Consider the following 23,360-nt stretch of genomic DNA (forward strand, 5'->3'; position numbering starts at 1 on the left):
CGGGGAGCGGGGGCGGCGGGACCCGGTGCCGGCCCCCGGGCTTCCCCGGGACGGGGTCGCTCGTCCCCGTACCCGCGCCCTCGGCCCGCGCATCGCTCGCCAACCGAAAACGTGGGCTCGGGTATAAAAAAGTTTATTGCCCTGGCAGGGCTGCGTCCTGCAAGAACTAAAAAAACCCAAAGCGCTTTGCGTGCTGTAAAAACAAAATTAGCTTATTGACGCCTCGAGGCACTTGAAACAGAACACGGCGAAGGCTGCCGCTCAAGTTTTAACATGAAGCGAGGTGAAGACGAACGCCCGGGGAGCGTGCGCCTGGGGGGTTGTGCTGAGCCGCGTCAGGTGTAGCGAGCGGCTGCTGAGGTGGAGGTGGCGCCGTGGGGGCTGCGAGGAGCCCGCTGCCCAGCGCCACAGGGCCGTGGGCGCGAAAATCCGACAGCGCGATCCCCTGCCCGAGGATCTCTTCGGGGGATGTGTCCAAATGCGGCGCTCACGGGATTTCGGCTTGTCGTTAAAAAACAGTAGCGATTCGTGACAACGCTTTGTAATTGCGTGAGGCTGTGGTGTCTGCTCCTTGGAACAAGGGAAGGAAGACTACAGCTCTACTTTTGTATTTAATTTCTGTTTAACCGTTCAGGAAGCTTTTGGTTTGATTTTTTTTTTCCCTTTAACGTTTCAGCGGGAAAATTTGGCTACATATTGTGAAATAAACCAATGCTGAAACTTTATGGTGGTGGTTTATTCCATGTTATAAATTCTCTGTTTCAGACTTCTGAAATTATTTAGTACCAGCCTGGGAGTGGCAGCAGTGAGCATATTGCAAAGCCTGTCAGCTTTTTCAGGCTTTACAAAGTTACCATAATTATCTTCTCCCCTCTTTGCCTATAGTCATTTGCATTTTCTGAACTAAACAAAGTGTTAACGATAGAAATATCATAGATTCAGCTTAGAGCAGTTACTGTTTTCAAGAAAAAGGATGTATATCTCCATGCAGGAGAGGTTTTTGCTGGTCTTTGTCTTTTGTTTTTCTTGAAGTAATTTTAGCTACTTTCGGAACGTTTCACCAGACTTTTTTGAACTGTCTTGTTCAGGTGGCCCAGACAAATAGTCTCCTCTGCAGGACTGTGTCGATTTGGAAGTAGAATTGACTGCTGCTGGGGCTGGGCCCGATTGTCCTGGGGACAATGCCAACGTGAGTATCATTGCTGCTGGGGCTTCTAGTCACTTGTAGAAAAGGCTTGTACACACCTAGTCACGTCTTTCACACGTTCACGGACATTCTTACAATGCAGGGCTTAGGCTTTTGCACGTGTGAGTCTGACTTACTTAGAAGGATGTTGTCACGTTAAAATTTTATTATTAGCAGTACTAAAAATGATTGCAATCAAGTAAGGTAAACTTTAGTTAGGGCAATGAGAATTTGGGAGTTTCTGTTTGGTTTCCGGTTCATTTCATGCACTGGTCTAATAGCCTGACGTAACACTATACTGTGTCATATTACAAGCACTGCGGGCGAGAATATTTGCATCCAAAAAGGAAACCCAAATTACTGATATTTCACTTAGAAACTCAATGGAAATATTCCAGTTAGTATTAAGTTCAAACATTCTTTCAGGAACCCCAAACTAAGGGAATAAATCCCCCTGACAGCATCCTTTTACTGAGTCACACATGAAGGGAAACATCTCTGAGATTCTCACATCTATCTAGAATCTTTGATATAATTGCAGGATAACCAAGTAGATAAGTCTTCATCATTAACTACATCTCCAAAAGGTATTCTGTGGTGGCAGCTAGCACTATGTAGAAGTTAAAATTGTTAGGAGTATCTTAGAGACCTCAGCTTGTTAAACTTACTGGGAACGCTCGCTCATGTGTTTAAGAGTGCATATGTGAGTGATATCCCCTAAGTTTTTGCAGGAGCTAACCTGTAAATATTGGTCCTCATTTTTTTTTTTTATTTATGTGCAAATGTCTGCAAACTAAATCATTTTCTGCCAAGCCATTTTTAAAGTAAAGCAGGTATTAAATACTGTAAGTTGCTTAGTCTGCAGGGCAGTGACTGTAGGTGGCAAATATTAGGCAAAAGATAGAAATAGCATTGGCAATGCAACTGTAGACTCTCGGCAAAGGTTTTGTTCAAATCTGTAAACAGCAAGACTGGCTTTTTCCTTCCCAAGTGTGTTAAAAGCCCACAATGTTTAATAGGTATATAAGATGACTGGTAAAAAAGCAGTGTAAAGTACTTTTGGGACATAACATCCCTGATACTGTTTTTTGATGTATAGTTCTCAGGTTGATATCTCTCAGGCCATACCATGGATTGTTTTGATTTTTAGGGCTCTAACTGATAACAAGTAGTTCTTTCTTTGGGTTGAATGTTTATAGAGAAAGAAGGAGAATGTGAAGTAGGTTGACTGAGGCTACTCCAGAGATGATAGAATCTATGTCCATCTTTCATAATGCGGTTTTATTTGAAAATCATTGAGCATTTAAATATTTGAGGCTACAAAGGCTTAACTGGCAAGTATTAATAATTCACGTTGTTTAAAAAAAAAACCCAAACAAACCACAAACAAAACCAAAATAACCCAGAACACTAAAACGGTCTCACTGTGGCCCTTTCCTTAGAGAAGTTGTCGCCTGTGTTGTGACCATAAATTGCAGCTCATGTTTAGGTGGAAGTCAATTTCTTGCTATTACAAAGTCTGATCTGGGGTTGCAATTTTATGATTTTGGGAGACAAGAATAACATAAAGTGATACTATTAAAAGATTCATAACTAGAAGTTGAAATTACAAAAGTAATAATACAGAGAAAGTATTTTTTATTTTTTACTCTTTGAATTTTGTTAATAAGGTCATTTGTAGTGCCAACTTTTTCAGATACTGTAAATGCTCTTTTTTTAAGGCTAAAGCTAGGTGAATTCTCACCTCCTTCCACTGCATTTTAGTCCATTATTCACAGATTTGTTCTCTCATGCACATTTCCAAGAAGTGCAGAGATGGATTTTATGTGGTCATCTACAGTAGTTGGGACCAGACTTTCAAAAGAATACAATTATTATTTAGGTGTCTAAATGCATTTTTTTTCCCCCATTCTTTCACACACTGGGTGCTGATAATTTTTGAATCACTGGTTCAGAAGAGTCTCAGATATTTGGGTGAAGGCCTTATTAAAAACTTATCAGGTCCTTCTAGTTTTCAAATGGGAGCCAAACTCTTAGCAAAATAAAGCAAGAAAATCTGCCCTGGTTGTAGGTGGTGAAAATTCCAGTCATATCACAGAGTGGGAGATTACGCTAAATGAAAGTGAATCTTTCTAGTGCTTGCAGCCAAATAGAACATCTGTAGTCAACTCTCCACCTTGGGAATGTGGCATTCAGTATGAAGGATTAACCTGGCACGGAAGGCAGCATTCCTGACCTCAAAGGAAAACTTGAGTATTTTACTGTACAAAGGGATATCACTGAAAATTTTCCAAAAAGCCAGTTATTTCTCCTGCTTTCTCTATGGAGAAAGGCAAACCTCCTAGTCCTATCCCCAACATGAGTGGCATAAATACATGTCAAACTTCATCTACTAGATGTGCATTTTCTTTGCCATTTCTAGAATAAATTATATTTGCATGATGAAAACAAGTATAGAGTCAGGCTTAAAAATCTGGAGTGAGACCCAATTTACAAATGAGTCCAAAAAAGAAGCTGCAAGTATTCAGGCAATAATGCTGAGCTCTTTATCAGTGAGCTTGAACTGCTTTTCTCAAACTAGTTTGAGCCATTCTTGGCGTGCCTGCAAGCGCTACAGCACCTTTGGACTCTCACCTGCTTACTCATGTCTAATTTACTATGTAGGCACTAATTACCTCTGAATTTATCTTTCTGACAACAAATGTAAGGTGACAGCCATGCTGGAGCCAGAGTGTAGCAAGAATATAGGGTCTGATACATGACAGCGTTGACCCCCTTTACGGAGACCTCTGAACCATGGTGAGCCATGGGCAAGTGACTGCTGACTGTATACATTTTCTGCTGTCCAACTGAGCCGCTCCACCAAACACATGTGGGCATGCCTTCTGCCCATGGCTACTGAGAAAAAATGTGTTAGTTTAAACCAACTGTGTGATTTAAGGTAACGGTTTAATTGTGATGGATGTTTATATATAATCTGTATATGTCAGCTCTAACAAGGTAGGAGTGTGGCACAGCTGACAAGCAGTAACTCGCTAAGCCTTGGTAACTCAGTGTTCCTGATCTTCCATCCATAATCCATCCATACAGTTGCAAATGGAAACTGAACTGTGTTAGCTAAACTCGCTTTTGTGAAGTGTGGAGTAATTCCTTTTATGTCCCTTTGACTGACAAAGGAGTGCAAACAGAGCATAATCATGCTTACTGCTGCTTAGTAACCAAAGTCAGCATAACTCGGCTGTCTTTTTCACTCTTACGAACATGTAGGAAGAAGTTGAAGTCAGGCCCCTCCTTTAATTTACACTCTTCCTTTAAAACATCCTCTGTCTCCTGTTAATAAATTACAACAGTCGAGACTTGTACATGTAAAGAAGTGCATGTAGGTCTGATCTGTCTGTAAATTTGCTTCCAAACCCTTTCAGTGTCAGCTGTAGCATCTCAGTTAGTAGAAATATTCTCTCTTCAGTGACATGAAATTGCCTTTCCAAATGCCCTTCCCAATTCCAGCAAATGCACTTAGAAGGTGCGCCTCCAACTGAAATAATCAAGAACTTTGAAACAGGTTGGATTTTTTTTTTTCTTTCTTGCAGGTTGTGAACACCAAAGTGAGAACCATGTTTAGGCAACTAGATCCATTTTGAGATTGATACAAATATAGCCATATTTTCAAAGGGGCTGAACAAATATAACTCAAATAATTCACTGGCATTTCTTACTCCTTGTGAATTGAAAATCCATCCACACTTATTTAGTGTCCTAATGTAGATTTAGAACTGTGGATATATTCCATTGCTAACGTAACTAAGTAGCTTTTCTGGGGTTTTGATCTGGTATATAAACCAGGTTTATTGGTTAAACCTGGTGTGTAGAAAGGCTAATTTGGAAGCAGCAGAAGTGTTGTTTAAGCAACAACTCTTAGTTCATGTGAAGTAACCTCATCACATGATCAGCTGATCCTTTACACTGATGGACTCACAACATCAGTGCTTTAAAGTTAGATGTTAAATATCCCAGTTGAAATCAGTCCAAAAATCCCATGTTGTTGCCCAGCCTGCAGGATTTACTTGCCCCTTGATAAGTAGTAGTGGGAGTAATAGCTGTAAGTGGGAGTAATCACACAAAAGCCTAATTCTGTGAAAAATGGTATGTTGACAAAGATGAGATGTGTGTAAAAATAGGGCTGTTGTCTTGCATTATTATGTGTTATTGTTGTGCATGCAGCAAAACTATAACCCAGAGCAAAAGTGAGGGTAGAAAGAGTTTCTTCTGGATTTCTTCTCTCAGAGTGGGGGGGTTTGACTTCCTGTGGCAGAGCATTTTTGGTGAGAGCAGATACCAACAGTACATTTTAAGTTCATAACTCCTTTTGCATTGTAAGTCACCTGCATCTGTGGTACTGGGCATGTTGTCCTAAGCCAGAACCCATTCAATGGGTTTTAAAGCATACAGGGAATACCTAGTTGGGGCATGCATCACTGCATGCATCGTGCACAAAACACACTTTTCTGTGTGCCAGCAGAAAAAAATTGCCTTAGGAAGTTGATTCAACTCTTTTTTTTTTGTTTTTTAATGTTTTAGTCAGCATTAATTTCAATGGTTTGAAATACCTGGGAGAAGAGAATTTCCAGCAGTGGTAGGGCTGGAGCTCAGTTCTTTGAGCTGGATGAGAAATGTCAAGTGCAGAATAGAAAACAGTCATGTCCATTCCTGTATTCTAGCTACTGTAGTCTAGGAGACCTGCTGAAGCCTGTCATCTCATCTCCCTAATAAGATGTCTGTGACAGTATTCTGCAGGGATGGCTGTCTTCCTGAGTGTTTTTCAAGGAAAGGATAACCTGGGCCTTGTTGTCCAAGTGTCTCTGCTAGCTAAAGAGGTAGTCTAAGCAGCAGGAAGGTCCTTGGAACTACTGCTGACTGACCCTCACTGATAATCTGGTGTACAGAAATCAACTGTGAATATATACTTGCGTACTGAGCTCTGGAACCTGGTTAGCCTATCAGAAAACTAAAATATGGGATAAGAGATGCACTCATGTCATGGAGAGACTTATGTAAGTAGTAGTGTGATGCTTTTTTTATTCAGTATGAAAGTGGAAGTTCTTCCCTTCAGTCTCCAGCAGGCCATGGTAGGGGTTGTCTGAAAAACAGTTCTTTGTGGATGTTTTTGCCACTAATCCATCTTGGTTCCCTGGAAGTTACTCTTAGAACTAATGGTCTCTACCTTCCTTGCTTTTAGCTGGCTTGCAAATATCTCTGTAGTTCTTTCAAAAGCTAGAAAAATGGTTTCCACATGCGTGTGTCTTTCATGAACAAAATATACCCGCTTTGTACTTGGCTGCATGTCTGTTTGTAATTGATTTGTATGCTAGTTATATGTAGTCAAGGTACACTAAAGATGTAGGCTGCTTTTTGCTTCAGAATTTCAGCTGCAGTTTAACAGCCAAGAACTGTAGAAAGGAGATACTACTTTAACATAGATTTAAAAGGTTAAGCAAGATTTTTTTAAGAAAAGCAATATAAACCAGCTTGAATTCTCATTCTGCATTACAGTTTGGACAACTCCTTTGCTAGAGGTGATGGCAAAAATGGTTCCTCTTGCTGTGTTCACATATATACAAAATAGAAGGTTGGATCTGCAGTTTCTATAAATGGATGCAGATCCACTGTCAGATCCTCTGTTGGCATGAGTCTGCATGACTGTTGGAGTCAGCAGAGGGTACACAGATTTTGGCTGGTGGACAGAAAATTTGACCAACAGAAGATGCTTGACAGGAATAAAATCCCACTGGACATGGATTTTTACAAGTAGTGATGTTACTTTATTACCTCACTCACTTCAGTGTTGAATTCTTATTAAATGATAACAAAGTCTATAAGGTTTGTCTTAAGAAGGGGTTGTGAAGATGAGCGTGCTCTTTCAGAGCATCCATCTGTTGTAACTCCATCTGGTTATCTCCCTGTGCTGAGGTTTGAGTGTTCTGCCTAGGGAGCAAAACCAGAATAGGTCAGCAAAGTAGTTTCCCACCACTTTACACTAAAACCATGAGAATTGGCTTAAAAGCCTAGGGACAGAGCAATCAAGAAGGTATACAGTAAAATAGCCCATTAGTAAAAGTATAAGTCAAGCCATCAGTTTACACCTCCCCTTAGCATTGCGTCATTAAGAAATGTAACTGACGGATGTCAGCTTAGCATTTAGATTTAGTCAAACCTAGTAGAAAGCATACTGTTTCAGGAGGTTCTTAAGAGGACCTGCAAAAGAGAGAGGGGAGCTTGTACAAGCTGATATAGCAGATGTAGGCGTAACCAAATGCTTTGCTGGGAACTGTGCATGCTGCTGCCTTCTTACAACAGTTGTGAAGAAACTTACAGTGCCTGTGCTGCTGCTCCTGTCCTAATGAGCTTAAAGACTGTGTATCTGTACTGTGCAATCTATTTACAGCAATGCAAGGTGGTGGTGGTTGGGGGGCGAAGAGGTGGCTGTGCTCTCATTGATGCCTAGAAGGAGATTTTGTATGACCAACGATAATGTTGATGGGAGTTTACCCATATAAATAATCTCATACATCAATGGGAGAAGAGGCCATGAGCTGCTTAGGACTTCTGTTTCTTGCACATAACAATGCTTTCAGTGGAAATGGCAGTTCTGTATAGTCCAAGATGCACAAAAATAAAACCATGACAAGCCATGAAAAGACTGGCTTCCAGGAGGCTGACCCACTACCAGAAACCTCCTTAAAGTAAATAAATGTTTTGTTACGGAATTTGTGGTTGCAAGACTACAGTCTGTATTAATGCATTGTGTTGGCAATGTTTAATTAATATTGATATGTAGTATGTCTGCTTCTTAAAAAATGACCAATATTTTTGTGCATCCCTGGTACTTTTCAATGAAAAGACATTTTATACAGAATTGCAATACTGCTTTAATACTGCTATGCAAGAAAAAATGAGGTTTTGCTATTTTTATTCAGTTGTTGTTTGTTGGGGTTTTTTTTTCAGTTTAGAAGCTTTATGCTTTTAAAGTAGTTACAACTTTACTACATTAAAGATACAGTATCCTTTTCCACTTCCCCACCGCATCCCTCCTGCACTTCATACATAGAATAATAGTTTTGCAGTCCAGTGTTTCCCAAGGAAATCTTAACAGTAACATGATTCAACCATTTACAACTGTAGTGTATTCATATTTGGAGCTTCTCTCAAAGCCCAGCAACAACTTGGAGAGCCTCCCTCAGCCGTAACAAACGCTAAGGGACTTTTTGGTTAAAACTAATTTAAACCAATATAAGTTGCAATCATAGCAAACCCTTAAGTGTTGGTCACATACTGCTTAAAATACTCGTTGCTTAAGTCCCACTCTTTTATAATAAGGCGATGTAGCCTAACAAGCCATGCTGCTAACATTAATTTTATTGGCAAATAAATTGATTTAAAATAAGCCCGAAACATAAATCTGTGTTTCCATCTTATTTAACTTTTGTAGCATACCTAGTTTCATATGGTAGTAAGAGCTGAAAAGGTCTCTAAGCATTAGTTTTAATTTAGATGACATTCAAAATTTAAACATTATAAAAATGACCAGTAAATTTATATGCCAGCATGTTTATTGGTTGCAGATGTTCAGATACTTATAAATGGGTGTAATTTTAATTACTCTCAAATTAGCATCCAGATGCTAACCGTGTATGTTTGCTTTGTGGAGACACAAGGTTAAAAGTATATACCTATATTTAAATGAAAGGATACTGTCTCTTTAAGAAAAGCATTTATGTTCTGTCGATGGAAACATTGAACCTGAAGTGTGAAACATGAGAATTTTTACAACTATGTACCATATGAAACATGACAAAGTGTAGCTCCTTATTTGATTGAATAAGAATAGCATCACGTCATTATATTTAATTACGCTTATGTATCAGAATGTGTTTGTTAAATCTCATAATGAAATACTGATGTAAGGTATTTCCATTTTTAAATGTGTACCAGAATTTTTTTTTATTTCAGAAAAGCTCTGAATGTTGAATGTGTGTTAAGTCTCCAGGAATGTAACAAGTTGATAAAAACCCCAGCCAAGTCCATCCTCCTTACAGGAAAAAAAAAAAGCTCGAATTTCTTTTTTTGGATATTTGTTTTGCAGCTTTCTACGTCTTAAGGCAGAGAATAGCCAGCCTAAGGTGCCAGCCCAAAGGTTAGCTGAACATATTTCTTGAAATAATTTTGGCAAGGTTATGACTTGGAGTTATGGCCTCTAAGTCATAAGTTTACATGAAAACTATAATACGTGACAAGAAGATGTAGATGTTCTTTTATTTTTTTTCCTTCTTTAAACATTCAATTTGGGGAAGATGGGGGGGGGGGGAAATTAACAGGGCTGTTTTATCCCAGTTACCTATCTGTTGAGATATTTATTGCACTTTTCCCTTTTCCCTCTTTTCCTTTTTCTTTATTTTACCCTCAAGCCCCAGGCAATATTTTTTCCTTCCTGCAAATTGTTTATACTCCCAGCATCATATTTACAAACTGTCAGACTTAGGAGCCCTAATTTGCTTTCACAGTATTGGATCACGTGCAGTGGGAGGTTAGTTTGGGATGGCTGAAGCACTTATTGCCCCCCGTTGCCTGCTTTGCACCTCCACTACAGGTTGTCATTCTCACAACAGGGAAACTTTACAGCCCCTGCTCTACAGCCGTGTACAACCTGGCATGTTAGAGCAAAATGAAATCAACACAGCTCTACCTTGGTACCAGGGCTGTAGTCCACTGCTGCTTAGGAATCAACGTCTCTTGTTTACTTATCCCTGTGGCGGGCGTACCAGTCTTTAGAAAGGGGAGCAAAGCAATCAGCTGTTCATCTGTCTGTGAAAGTCATCTTTGTTACTGTGATACAGAAGTTACTCTGCTGAAGCCAGTGGGTATTATATTCTACTAAACACAATAGCAATAGGGCCCAGTTTGTTTTCTACCACCACACATAGAAACACTTACGCTAGCCTGCTTCTGCCTGCTGGAATTCAGGAGACACACAGAAAGATTCAGGTAACAAACAGGTATTTGAGATGATAGAGCACTGTTCTTCAAGCAATTACCATGAGCCACTCGAAATGCAAACAAGAAAAGATTGACAAAGCGTGAAATATTTCTTGCTTTTCTAATTTTGCATTGTGTTACATCAAATTTTCACTGTTTTTTTAAAAAGAGTATTTAAGTGCATAAGCATTAGATTAACTTTCACTGACTTCATTAAATCCTATTGATTTCAGTGTTACCCATGCTTTAGTTATGCAGGCTTTTAAAAGCTTTTTGGAATAGCAAGGCATTCATGAACTAGGGCCTGGATTTGTCTATGCAGTTTAGAAACACATTTGGCAGCAGTCATAGCCAAGCAAAGAATTCAGTGCAATGAATAGCCCACACTGGTTGCAGTTTGTCATGTTAATGTGCTGTTACCAGAATCATATGTGCAAACTGAGTAACTGATTTACCCAGGCAAATGTAGTAGTGGTGCATGAAAAATTAGGAGTCGCTTACTTAATGGAACTGTATGTTTCAGATAGAAGCTTAAGCATGCATTTTGACAACATTTGTTATCATGAATGTTAAAAATAAGTGAAAGTAATTTGTGAAAAAATATTTAGGCATTAGTTACTGCCATTTTATCTGATTATATTATCGGTCTGTAGTTACAGAAGTTGGTCAAGGACATTTATTATCTTTCAAAAAATAGAGTAAGGAATGTTTTGCATGTGAAATTATCTGAAAATTAATACCTAGTTGCCCTAGTTAGGCTTATTAAGTGCTGCAGAGATGTATGTTGTGAGTGCTAGTACACTTATTTGGGAAGCAAAGTTATTTTTTCAGAAGTAATTATGTAATGTGAGTTATGGGTATGACATGTTTTGACCACCTACTGGTAACTGTATGGTAGGTTAAGCTTTATGCATTCTCCTGCATTTGTATGTAGTTGAACAAAAAAAGAAATATGTACCTCTGAAAGAGCTGCAGTGATTTATTTTACAAATTAGTTCATACCTTTGGGATCCTAGATCCAAATTACTGAATAAGGCAGACTTATTTTCCTGAGTGTGTGTTTATGCAATTGCATAATTTGCAAAGAATTGTAAAAAGTAAATGGAAAGAGACAGACATTGAGCTGAAGCTGGCTCTGAGGAAGAGAAGTAAAAAACTTGAGGTTGTGGTCTGTTAGCACCACAGGAAAAAGGGAGCCAGTTTCAGGTGAAGAAGGAAACATATAGGAAAGCTTGTTTCACCAACATGCAAGTCTTGTTAGTTGGCACTGGGGGAACATAAGTAGCGATCTTAAGATGGGAAGTCTGTTCTGCATTCGGCAGTGTAAGAGGATCCAATAAAGGTTTGTGAAGCTGAAGAGTATGTAATCATCTCTGGGCTGATGCACAAATTACTTTCTGTGTTTGGGCAAACTGGATTTTAAGGAGCTGGGATTTAGAGTCAGAATAAATAGGGGGCTATATATTACTTGGGAAGAGAGGGGAGAAGCAAGGCCGTTCAGGCAGATGGTCAGCATAGTTTGTTTCAGATGCAGGTGTTCTTATGCATATTCTTAGATTTCAGAGAGGTGAAAATAGAAGTTCAAGGACAGGTTGGACATCTGCAGTCTGGCATTTTGAGGCAGATTTGAGTGGAGGGATGCAGAAAGAGCCATTAAGGACTTTGAGGGCAACTTCTGTCAGTGAAACCCTCTTGTGGGCATCACGCAAGAAAGAAAATGCAAGGAATAAGAAATCGCTATTAAGGAACAGAAATTAAGAGGCAAAGCAGAGAAAAAGAATATGAGAATTATACACAGAATTATACACAAGGCTGTTTTGATGAAAGATGTAGCTAGGAGCACTGAAAAAACAAAGTAGAGTTAAACTGGTAGAGATACTCCACTAAGAAAGCTCAGGGATTTCCATTGTTGGCCACAAATGAAGAGGAGGAGTTAGGCAGGTAGGAACCAGGCAGTGCAACCGTCTGGTTAGGATTCCACCAAACAGTGTTTGGTAATTAAGAAGTAAATCATTAACGTTAAAATTCTAGATGAGAAGGAATAGAGGAGACAGCATGTGTTGGTTATCCATGCCCTCAAAAGATGGGCAGCTTAGTGCAGAGGAACTGACAAAACCTGAGGGGGACTTCCAAAGTGGTTCCGAGGAAACTGTGTGCAGGGGGAAAATACAGATGAAATTTAAAAAAAACCAGCATTATAGACCCATAATGAATTGATTGAATGTGTTTTTTATTTATTGTTTTTATGCAACAATTAAAAAATAATAATTCAGAATATTGAGTCCTGCTCACACACCACCAGCAGCTAGTAGTGGTTGGGAAGATTGGTGGCTTCTGGCTTTTACACAAGCATAACACATGTTAACAGCATGTGCATTTCACCAGAAATTCTTTCTCCCTCTCTCCCACACTTGGAAAAAAACCCTCAACCCTAAACCCAAACCAGTCATTCATGTTTCAATTCCTTGTGTTATTTTCACAGGAAGTTTAATTTGTCCTGAAGTTTAAGTGAGACTTAAAATGTGGTATTGATCATCTTATTTTGGAGGAAAAGGTAGTTCTTGCCAACCTTTAAAATAGGTACTCTGTTAGATTTATGGCCAAATAAAAGGCTTTAGGATACCTCCTTGACTCCATTTAAGTCAGTGGGAACTGAGACAGAGCAAGTCTTCACATCTGGCGCAAAAAAAGAATTTAAAATGATCAAACTGAAATGAATAACCAGGAGACCAGAGTTTATTTGTTGATATCTCTTGAATGAATTGGGCAACAAAATGAAATGGAAAGTTTAGTTGTAGTTTATTCTATGGCCTAGATAAATAAGCAGTGGTTGACTAAAGAAGAAAATAGCTGTGCTTAGGATTTCTTTCTCTCTCAGTCCACGTTACTACCCAATGGGAATTTAAATGTTTTCAGAGAGGAATCCTTGGAGAAATGGTAGGTCTTTGTTGATATTGATTCAACAATAAATTAGCAATCTTGTTTTTAGTGGCATTTGTCTATACAAGTGCACTTTTAACTTTTGTTTAAAACAATTACTATTATAAAAAGTAGAAAGTTTTTGCTTCTTATTGGCAACTTTTTCAGACTCTTATCTTCTGGACTTCATTGCCTTACGTGTGTAAGAGAGTGGCTTTCTCAGCCTGATGTAACTCTCCACTGTCTACATTTCCTTCTTGCCTAGTAGGGAAGCGAGTGTTACGTAGCAGACTGAAGTCCATGGACATGGTTTTTTTCAGTCATTGTAAATGTGAGTTGATGGGAAAGAAATGATGTTCTATTGGTTGTTGTGGTCGGTTGTGGGAGAATTTTTAAATTGTCAAGATGCAAAGAATATTAGTTGGGAGACTTTTTTCCCCACTACTTATGAATCTTAATGTGTTAAAAAAATGGATAAACTCCATGTGTTTGTGTGTGACCAGAGCAACTGAAATATTCTATTCTATCTGGAATTTTGCAAGAAAATAAGTAAAGTGGAAAATTCAAAGAAAAAACCTAGTCACATCAGCATATATGGTGTATGCCTAGACTCATACCAAACAGCTGAAATAACTGCCTGATATTAAAAGAAATGCTGAAAGGCAGGCTCAAGCTTATTTTTATACCTGAATCTCACTGTTGACCGTGCTCAAAGGGAACCCTTTGGGAGTCAGCAAGTGTTACCTCTGCTGCAGTGCAGGGGATGCTCCTCCTTTGGAGAAGGGAGCATTTGCAGGCTGCAGATGAGAGCCTGAGTCAGCCCACCTCTCTGGGCCCGGTGACTCCGGTAAAGGTCAGTCGGAAGGGCATATAGATGTGGTTGGTGGAACCGCAGCCAGGTGTGCGGACTTGGCTGAACGCTGTCTGCTTCTGAAGTCCTAAGGACTGTGCAAAGCCACCCCCCTGTTCAAGTTAATGGGAGGATATACAAATTGCTTGGTGAGGGTGGCTTGATTCCTGAAATTCTTCATTGTATTGAATTTCAGCAGCTGTGTATAAATGAGATGCATAATACTTAAGTGGCCAAAGTGCACAGAATGTACTCTAATAACTAGGATTTCTGCAAGTATGGTGTTTGGCAGGAAACATAGGTTTCCAAATACCTGTTTAATGTGCAAAAAAAGCATTTTATGACGACTTTGGCTTTATCGATAGTGGTTTATTTGCTAACCGTTAGGAAGCTTCCCTTGTGGTAGTAGAGATTCTGAAGCTGTAGACTGCTGAGGGGCTGAGATCTCCTTTAACTGAGACTTTTAAAAACAGAGGAGAGAGGTATCTGTCATGTGATTTAAATGCATTTCTTAATTATATCTTGAGACTAGGTGGTAGACTAGATCAGGAGTTACTGACCTGTGTGTCATACAAGACATTAAATACTGCATAGTATGGAGCTACGTTTGTTGAGATGTATTGGACTAGATGATCTCTTGAAGATCACATAGATCCGATTGCTTGATTTAGTAACATGCTCTATGTTACATGTTTCATATCTGTAGACAGTTGTATATTATTTGTTTTAAACAAATGCTAATACATATTTTTTGTTCTAGTATGGTATCTGACCTATGTGGTTAACAGAGAATTAAGCAAAACATCCAATTCCTAATATAAACGTATTTGACCTTCTGAATTAGAGGAACGTTTTCATTTTGAAATGAAATGAAAATCTCATTTATTTCATTACTGAATTTTATAAGGCTTTTCTTCTTCAAGCATGAGAACTTTTATCTCTATCTGAGCTGCTGCTAATTTATGATCTATGCAGTTGAGGGAGGGACCAAGACTTTTTTAAAGTCAGCTAAACTAAAGTTGCCACAGGTTCAGCTACTGAACTGTAACACTTCACACCAAGCTGATCCCATGATGCTTTGTGTTTTTTAAAGAGTAATTATTACCTAACTGTATCCCACTCCACAATATGGATTTTCTGTAAAGTGTGGTTGAAATTTCATGGAAGCTTTCAAAAACACAGTAATTTATCTACTGTAGTTTAGATCACATCTTTTTTCCCAGTGACTTCAAAGTCATGAAGTTGGTCTTCATAGTCTTCATTTTGCCACCATCTCCTCTAATTAGACTTGGGTCTATGATGTCAGGAAGATAAGAGTCTCAGTGCCTAAATGGGCTCTTACACAAAGAAGATCTTTTTTCCTGCTTATGACCATAGTGATTAAAAAAGCAGTAATTTTTTCCAGGTACAATGTTCTAGAAGTTCTTCTTCAGTCAAATCTGTCCATTACCCAAGGGCATACTTTTTGAAACATATCTTTTAGTAGTCTAAGCAACCCCTTTCCCAAATGCTTTAATTGAGAGTTGTTTCTAAATCTGAATCCCATTTCTTTGTTTCTGGACAGTGTTTAATGAAAAAAAATAAATATCTTGCATTAACTAGAAACATTCCTCTCTGTTGCCTTTTAAGATATTCCTTAAGACAGTTTTAGAAAAGAGACTGCACCGTTGTGTTAGGAAGATCCGTCAAGAGCTGTGCTGTAGATTTAAAACAAGGTTTTATCTTCTCGGGGGATATCACTGGCCATATATATGTGTGTATATATAACGTTTAAACAAAAAACCGCCCTGATAACAAAGGGCAAATGCAGTCCTAAAACTGGAGCAAACTCCTACGCCAACAGTTGCTTCTGTGGATGCATTTGTGGGAATTGCTGATTCTGAATGCTTTCAATCTTAATGGAGAAGATTTTAGAACATCAGAGATATATTTACATAATTCTTCCACAACCAAAACTAATCTCTTGTTCCTTTTTTAATTTTGTTTAATTCAACTCTGTTGAACAGCTTGGCTAGAATGCAAGCTAAATTTTTGAGTGCCTTCTGACAGATTTCTGTTAAATTACATCCTTAACACATGCAGTTTTATGATACAGCCTGTTGTCAGATTAATTAATATTACAGCTGGATCTAGTTAGTTACTTTGCAAATTCCAAATGATACTGTTAGTTTAGAAAATGAACTTAAAGCCAGGGCAAATAGTAAATCCTGATTACAGGATATTCAAGTTATGCCACCCTCTGATTTCTGTCTAATTTGTGTCCATCTTGCTTGAACAGTAAGCTCACCAGAATTTTGCATCTGCATTTTTGTCATATAATGATAAACAACATTTTAGAGGATAGCAAATGGTTTAGTTTTCCAGTAGGTTGAAACAGTATGTTTAGTATAGAAAGACATTTCTAATAAAAAAAAGACTTGGAAATGTTGTTTAAAGTTTTCAGCTGTAAAATGGTTTCCAGAGTTAGGCAGGATTCATTGCACTCTGCAAATATTCCTGTTAGCTATCCTACATCAGTAGAAATGCATTTGTGCATGAATTCTTATATTTCTTGAAAAGCAATGCTTGTTTTATTATTGAAGTTTTAAAAGTTTGTTTTATGAATTTTATTTGTGTTATATTGAGAGAGGTACCAAAAAATGGCTTCCAAGCTGTTATTTCTTGGAGTTCTGTGTTTATGCTCCATTTGGGGAATTAGAAATTACTTGGCAAATTTGACTGTGGAAGCAGAGTAGACCATAACTTCACATTCTGAGACTATATCTGTATAGCAGGTTGGGTAATAAATGCTTGAAATGTTCTGAGTAGAAGTAATTTGGATATGTGCAGTGATAAAGCAGCATATTACAGTCAGTGTTGCTTTTGCTTTTACCCAGTCCTGTTTTCTTCCAAAAGAAAAGAAAATAAAAATAATTCCCATGCCGAATCCAAACACCCAAAAGGGAGAGATTTAGGCAAAACATTGCTTAATAAGGGGGTGAAGAGTGTTGCCTTATAGTCAGAGGAAAACGGTGAATGCCGGGATTTGTGCTACTGCCTGTCGGTGACTGAACTATGGTTTTGTTTGTATGTCACCTATGACACTGATGTACGTGTTTTCTATATAGCTGGGGCATATTCCAGGTTTACCGAATTCCATGGCATGAATCATAGTATATATATACATAGAGAGAGCAAGTGAAGGCACAGTGTCTGCTTGCTGATGAGATATTAAAAGGGTTTAATATCCCAGAAACAGCAGAATGAAATGTTGTAGAAAAATAGACTACTACTAAGTAACTCGCTCTTCCCACGTGTATTGGGATGGTGGTTATTTTTGGAGGTGCACCTGATGTTGGAACAGTAGTAGTTGAAGCATATAATGATGCTGAAGGGAGGAACATAAATGGTACTATTTGTTAGCTCATTGCCATTTGTTTCAAAGTAAAGCGCTGCCAGCCATGACTGGAGTGGAAGAATAATGAATATTCCTCTATTTGCAGCTATATGTCAGCCAGGATGCAAACACGGTGAATGCATTGGGCCAAACAAGTGTAAGTGCCACCCGGGATACACTGGAAAAACCTGCAACCAAGGTAAGAAAGTGAAGTCCAAGAAAATTTCTTCTTGAAATCATAGAAGTATTGGTCCCTCTCCCTCCAAATGCTGTGTGTGTCACCTGCGTTTATAGGGTAATGAACTCATAGACCAAGATACTGTTGTAGCTATTCTGATATTGGGACTGACATTTGTAGGGACAATGACATCTGCAGTGGGATGACACAGGGGAAAAATTGCTTTCATTCAGATTAAATCAATGAGATCAATGTAAAGTATGTATTTACATGCTCTTCTGAATCTGAATCAAATTATTTAAATCTTGTGGTCAGGATTTTTATTTCATAAATTCACAATTTTCAGGTTTGGATAGTGAAATAATATTTGTTTAATTAAAAAAAAATTCATGCATGCATTCCAGTTTTTGTGTTTCTAATCCTGAACTACCTAGGTAGCAATAAACTGTAGTGCATACTTCAGAGTTGGAAAGATGAAGTGTTCTTTTACTGAATTATCGATATAGTTTCATTGTAGTTTCTTTGCCAAAACTGATCTCCAAAACATGTAATGGTATAAAGATCATAGAGTATAAAACAGAATTGTAATACACGATTTATTAGACTTTGGTGCCGAAGACATGTTCACATGCAAAGGTATCTCAATAAGACTGTTCTCTTTTCCAGTTGTCTCAGCCTGCAGGAAAAGTTCATATGTTTTCTGAGAGTGCTGAGGAAGTATGGTAGAAAAGTGTGATATTTAGAACTATGTTGCTGTTCAGATATGTACCCTGATGTTTGCTAACCTTCTTTTGATGTGTTAGAGTGAATTATTTTCTTGTAAGAAAGATATATATTTATTTTCAGATTTACTAATCCTTCCAAAACTGATGTGGAAATGAATGCTGTATTTTTCAGTTTTGTTTTAAGTTTTATTTATTCTGTCACCTCTTAGATTATCCTGTCTCCTTTTCCCTTTACTCTGGTGTTGTGGTAGTTGTTAAGATTTTATTATTCTGCACCTGTTTTGGTCAGTCTGGAACTTTTTTAGAAAACTGCGCAGTGAACTAACAGTTGTTATGTGTATATGTAACAGTTTTTACACATACTAATTCATAATATCAAGAATGCTGTGCAGATTGCTGGAGGCTGCAGTCTTGAACTAAGCTATTCACTTTCCACTAAATGCTAAGGAAGGAAAAAAATGTGGTGATAAACGATTAAAGGAAGCCTTTTAGGCAGTATTGATCAAATATTCTTGCATGCTATTGGTGGCAAAGTTACCATGGCAGATGTGTGTGAGGTTTCTGAGATGCCTTTTGACTGTGGTGTCCCAAATGTACACCAGTTCAGGTGACTACAGCCTATATCTCTTCTATTGTATGGTGAGACCCTTGTGGTGTTCCTGGGGTCAGGGTATGCATTCTTGCCATGTGCCGATTCCATGTTAGGATGAGACCTGAAAGTGTATAGTGGATGCAGAGTCTGCTTTTGCCGGGAGGAAATTCAAATCACACAGGTTAAGTGTGACCTATGTTGTTATGCCTTAATATAGCACCTGTCCTGTTCAGTCCATGGGCCATCTTTCTCACTTCTGTTCTAGAATAATAATTCTCAGTAGCAGAAAGTAATGGTGTTGGCAGAAGAAATGGTAGAGTTCCCCTGCAGAGATGGAAGTCTTTCTAGGATGTGTTGAATGGTGCTGGGCTGTATGCTCAGGTTCTTGGTGAAAGGTGTTCTTTGAGTACAAACGCTGATAAACAGGCTTTACATCACATCTTCTCATGGCCCTCGTGGATCAAGCTGTATTCCAGGGACCAATCCAAGAGATGAACCCAGCCTTCACAGCAGAACTGTTGAACCCTGACTGTGTGATGATGCCTGGATGCTTGCCCTTTTCCAGTGGCACTGCAGCTGCTGTGGCAATCTAGACCTCACTTTAGGTCACTCAGAAGTTAGGCTTAGCTGATACTTCTTTTATTTTGTTGCTATCATCAGCCATTAAATTGCAGTGACTTTGCACAAGAGCTAACCATGTGCTTTCCCTACAGCATTCAAATCTCCTGAGCGGCTTTAGTGTTTCCCTTCTAGCTTTTTGATCCCAGGTTTACAGCTGTAACTGGTTAAGAAAAAAGCTGAGCAACTCAAAAGAAAACAGTCTGTGCCAGCTCTCTAATTTGTAGTGATAATAACGGAACTAATACTTCTTTCAAAATGTGTTCATCAGAAAATTGATACCTGCTCTTCAGTAAGACCTATTTTCACATAGACAAATACAAATAGTTGAAAACTTGTGATTTTTGCTGGCAGTCTAAAGCATATGCAGGTTAACTTTGTGCGGCTGGGAAAGGTTGTCTTTATGCAAAGAATGTAAGGCTGCTTTTCTGTATAACTTACTGTCCTCTTACCCTCTTTGTTCCAGGAACGTGATGCGAAGTTTGCTACTTTCTGGTTTTGTAATGCAATTCTTGTCAGCACTTGAGAGAGAGAGGGAGAGATGATTTTTTTTTTTTTAATGATGACGTAATGCATATTACAAAGATCTGGTAATTTCATTTTTATTATGCCTTCTTCCTATCCTATGAAGATGAGCAGCTATCTACAAGTCCACCTGGTCAGAGCAGTGCAGCACTTCTATTCCACCCCCTGGATCATCATGCAAGAAATATAGCATCAAGGGGTGAGATGGTCCTGTACTTCAGGTGGCGTGCTCCTTCTACCTGCACGGCTTGAAACAGTAATACAATTTCTTGCAAAGGGGTTGGAGGCTACCAGACTGATGGCTGTAATGCAAAAGCTGAACCTGCAGTGTCATTAGCATGCAGAGCAAATAACTGATTGCATTTTCTTGATGCTGTGTGTCTGTGTTCTGAAAAGGCTTGACTCTCCACCACACTCATGGTTGTAACTTGCTTTTGTTTGTTTCCTCTGCTCTTCTTTCAGGGCCTGCACTTTTTGTTTGTTTCCAAGTTCCTTTGTAAAGTGAGAGCAATGGAAATTGTTTATCGGGTTAGATAAAGACAAAACTGTGATTTACATAAAGCTGGAAGTTGAAGAAAATGAGGGTTGTTAATGTCTGCACTTGGCAGCTGTTGGTTAATCAGACTAAGTGATGCGAACAAAACTCTCTTAGGGTGATACAAATCTCCTGTCATCATTTTGTCAGGTTTGACAGGTAGTGTGATGGTAGTTGCTGGAAATGAAAGCTGATCTACTGTTTATAATATGGTGATAACAGTTTAATTTTTTTTACTTGGTTTCTGGTCCCTGGTTTTCTGTTTTCAAAGTCTGAGTAAATTTGGTATTGAATATTTGACCTCTGTCTTGCCTGATCCAAGTTAGCTAACAGGCAGAAAAAGGCAGAAAAGGTCTGAGTGCTGGAGTCTTCTGCAGAAGATAATTAAAGAAAATAGCAGTGTGTATTGCATCTTCCTAGGAAGAAGTGCCCCATTGTTAAGTGTGTGCTCAAGTCGGTCATTATTCAGGATCATGTGTGGTGTCACACAGTAGTCAAAGAAGTCACATCCAGATTTGCCAGCATAGCACTCTTGTCCTTTCCTTGCAGTCACATTTTAATTTCATTTCTTTAAAAATAAAATACTTGTGCTCAGCAGCCTGCGCTTATGTTGTAGACCTGCTTTTCATAGTGCCCAAAACTGTCAGTCTGCTTTCATGTACAGTACTGTCTTATGTTATTTTGAAATTAAGAATGCTGGTTTTGCTTTGACTGTACAATTGTAGGCAACATGGGAATTTAAGTGGTTGAACAATGAAATTCTCAAGTGCAGGGCAGTGAGTGGACGTTCCTGTGAAGAAATTAATCGGATTTGTTAAACTTTTTAATAATGTTGGGCTTTATATTTTAAATTCCAGTGTGAGATCAAAAGTTGTTTTATATAGAAGAAATAATGATATTTTATTAAAAAGAAAAATGATGCTAAAGTGTTTTTTTGTTAGCCTTTGAGTTTATACATTTAGCTTTCAGGTTTTTTTCTTTAAAGGAAACTTCTACTGTTTTCTTATTTCCTCCTTTGATGCGTAGACATTTATACTGAGATGTCTTCATAGATGTTGCCTGAAATACACAATTGATAAGTAACCAGCATTTGTTCAAGAGGTGTGTTGCTACGGCTGATTTTTTGACTGCTAACATTAGCCTGAACCTGTTCTTGAAAAAATAGACCTTACTTAAGGAACAAGAAACACACAAACCGCTAGAGTGTATAAATAGCTGGAATGTTTCAGCATTCCTCCAGTCCACGTGCAGTACATCCAGACTCTTCTTAGGGAAGCATGCTGTTACAGATTGTGGGTGCCTGGAGGTGGATCAAGAGAGCTGTCAGCGTATTCATACAGGCCTTTATGTAGAACCAGTAGGACCTGCCAGTAGTTGTAAAATGTGCCTCCTAGGAAACTGAGTGGTGCTTGTCGTGCGGTTTCCGAGTATATGCCTGTCTGTGCTGGTGAAAAGAAGAGTTGCATTTTGGGGAAAATAAGATGGGCTGAGCAGTATGCTCTAACACACCTAACCTACCTGCAGGCTGGCTTCTCTCTAAAGCGGCCACAGCACTGCCAGTACTTGTTTTCCTAAACAGTAGCACTCTTTCTGACTCCACGAGGTTAAAAACATCTTTCTCTCAATAGGTAATTTCAAAGGCAAAAGTGAAAACCCACGACACATGAGGTTTAGGTTTAAGTGGAGTTGTGCTAACAGCCTATTTCTGCTGCCTTGTGACCTTAGCTTTCTGTTAACGTCAGCAAGGTTAAAAAACTTGAACTTTTTCAAGGCACAGGCATTTTACTTTCAGCATGTTTTTTAAGATGTGACTCAAAAGCTGATGTTGACAGCATTTGTTGACAGGCAGAAATAGAATGAAGCGAAGACAATAGAAATAATTTAGTCAAAATTCCACAAACGAAAAGCGTGTGATGTGATATCCTAATACAGTTGATTGCACCTACTTTTTCAGATCAGGTTATTCTCAGAGTATGTTACTAATAGCTGTCTACTTGTCAATACCAGAGCTTTCATTTCTGTACTAAGAATATTCTGTACCAAATGGCGGTGTAGTATTCAGAGTCCTGTAGAAAGATCCAATTATTTAAGGCTTATAATGTAATCTATACTTTATGCAAGGTGGTAAACTGAGAACAGTCATAAGTTCTTATAATTTTCAACTTTGGATCTGTGGTTGCAGCTCTGGAAATAAATGTGAGACAGTTCTTGAGGGTAAAGTCTTCCTGAGTATCTGAACTTAGGAGCTGACGTGCAGTGGGATGCAAGCACTAAAAGTTAACACGGGCACTGTTAAAATCCTGCCCTGTCAGCTTAATTTCAGCATTACCTTTCCTCATTCTGTCCCTATTTCTAGTTAAGTATTTTGTACTTAGCTCTGTTATGCATTTATTTTGAAAAGTGATGCTTTATGTACAAAAGAGGAAGAATACAGATATTTTAGACTTCTAGAACTTTTCTTTCTCTCACTTCAAAATGGTTGTTGTCAGAATAGCATAGTCAATAGTGTTGGCTCTGTGGGGGTACTTTTATAAATTGAAGTCAAACTAACAGAGTTTTTGAATTTAACAATGACTTTCTTAACAGACATGTTGCATGTGTAATAAATATGTTAAAGCAGCTATAATGTCTGTCAGGAGCTGCCTAATTGTAGTAAGTTTTACAGAAGAAACAAAAAAGCAGCTTTTTGTGATGCCCAGAGAAGTCTGCCTCCCAAAATGTGAGCTTTCACCTGTTTATTATTGAGCATTTTTATGTAAATTTTTTTTAACACAAATATTTTCACAACAAAAGCTTGCCCTTCCCCTCTAGCGTCATCATCTGCTG

General features: G+C 38.6%; 1 protein-coding gene across 1 annotated transcript in view; it reads left to right on the forward strand.

The window, feature by feature from the left end:
- Positions 1-468: 468 nt before the first annotated feature.
- The window catches only part of NPNT (nephronectin), a 51,212-nt gene continuing 28,320 nt past the window's right edge, over positions 469-23,360 (forward strand). The window contains exons 1-4 of the mRNA XM_010561054.1: positions 469-518; positions 1,089-1,189; positions 9,327-9,377; positions 17,468-17,560. Coding sequence (XP_010559356.1) covers positions 469-518; positions 1,089-1,189; positions 9,327-9,377; positions 17,468-17,560 — 295 coding nt within the window. The remainder of the gene's footprint in view (positions 519-1,088; positions 1,190-9,326; positions 9,378-17,467; positions 17,561-23,360) is intronic.

This window comes from Haliaeetus leucocephalus, unplaced genomic scaffold (assembly GCF_000737465.1).
Source record: "Haliaeetus leucocephalus isolate CR32 unplaced genomic scaffold, Haliaeetus_leucocephalus-4.0 Scaffold140, whole genome shotgun sequence".
In the NCBI taxonomy this organism is placed as follows: Eukaryota; Metazoa; Chordata; class Aves; order Accipitriformes; family Accipitridae; genus Haliaeetus; species Haliaeetus leucocephalus.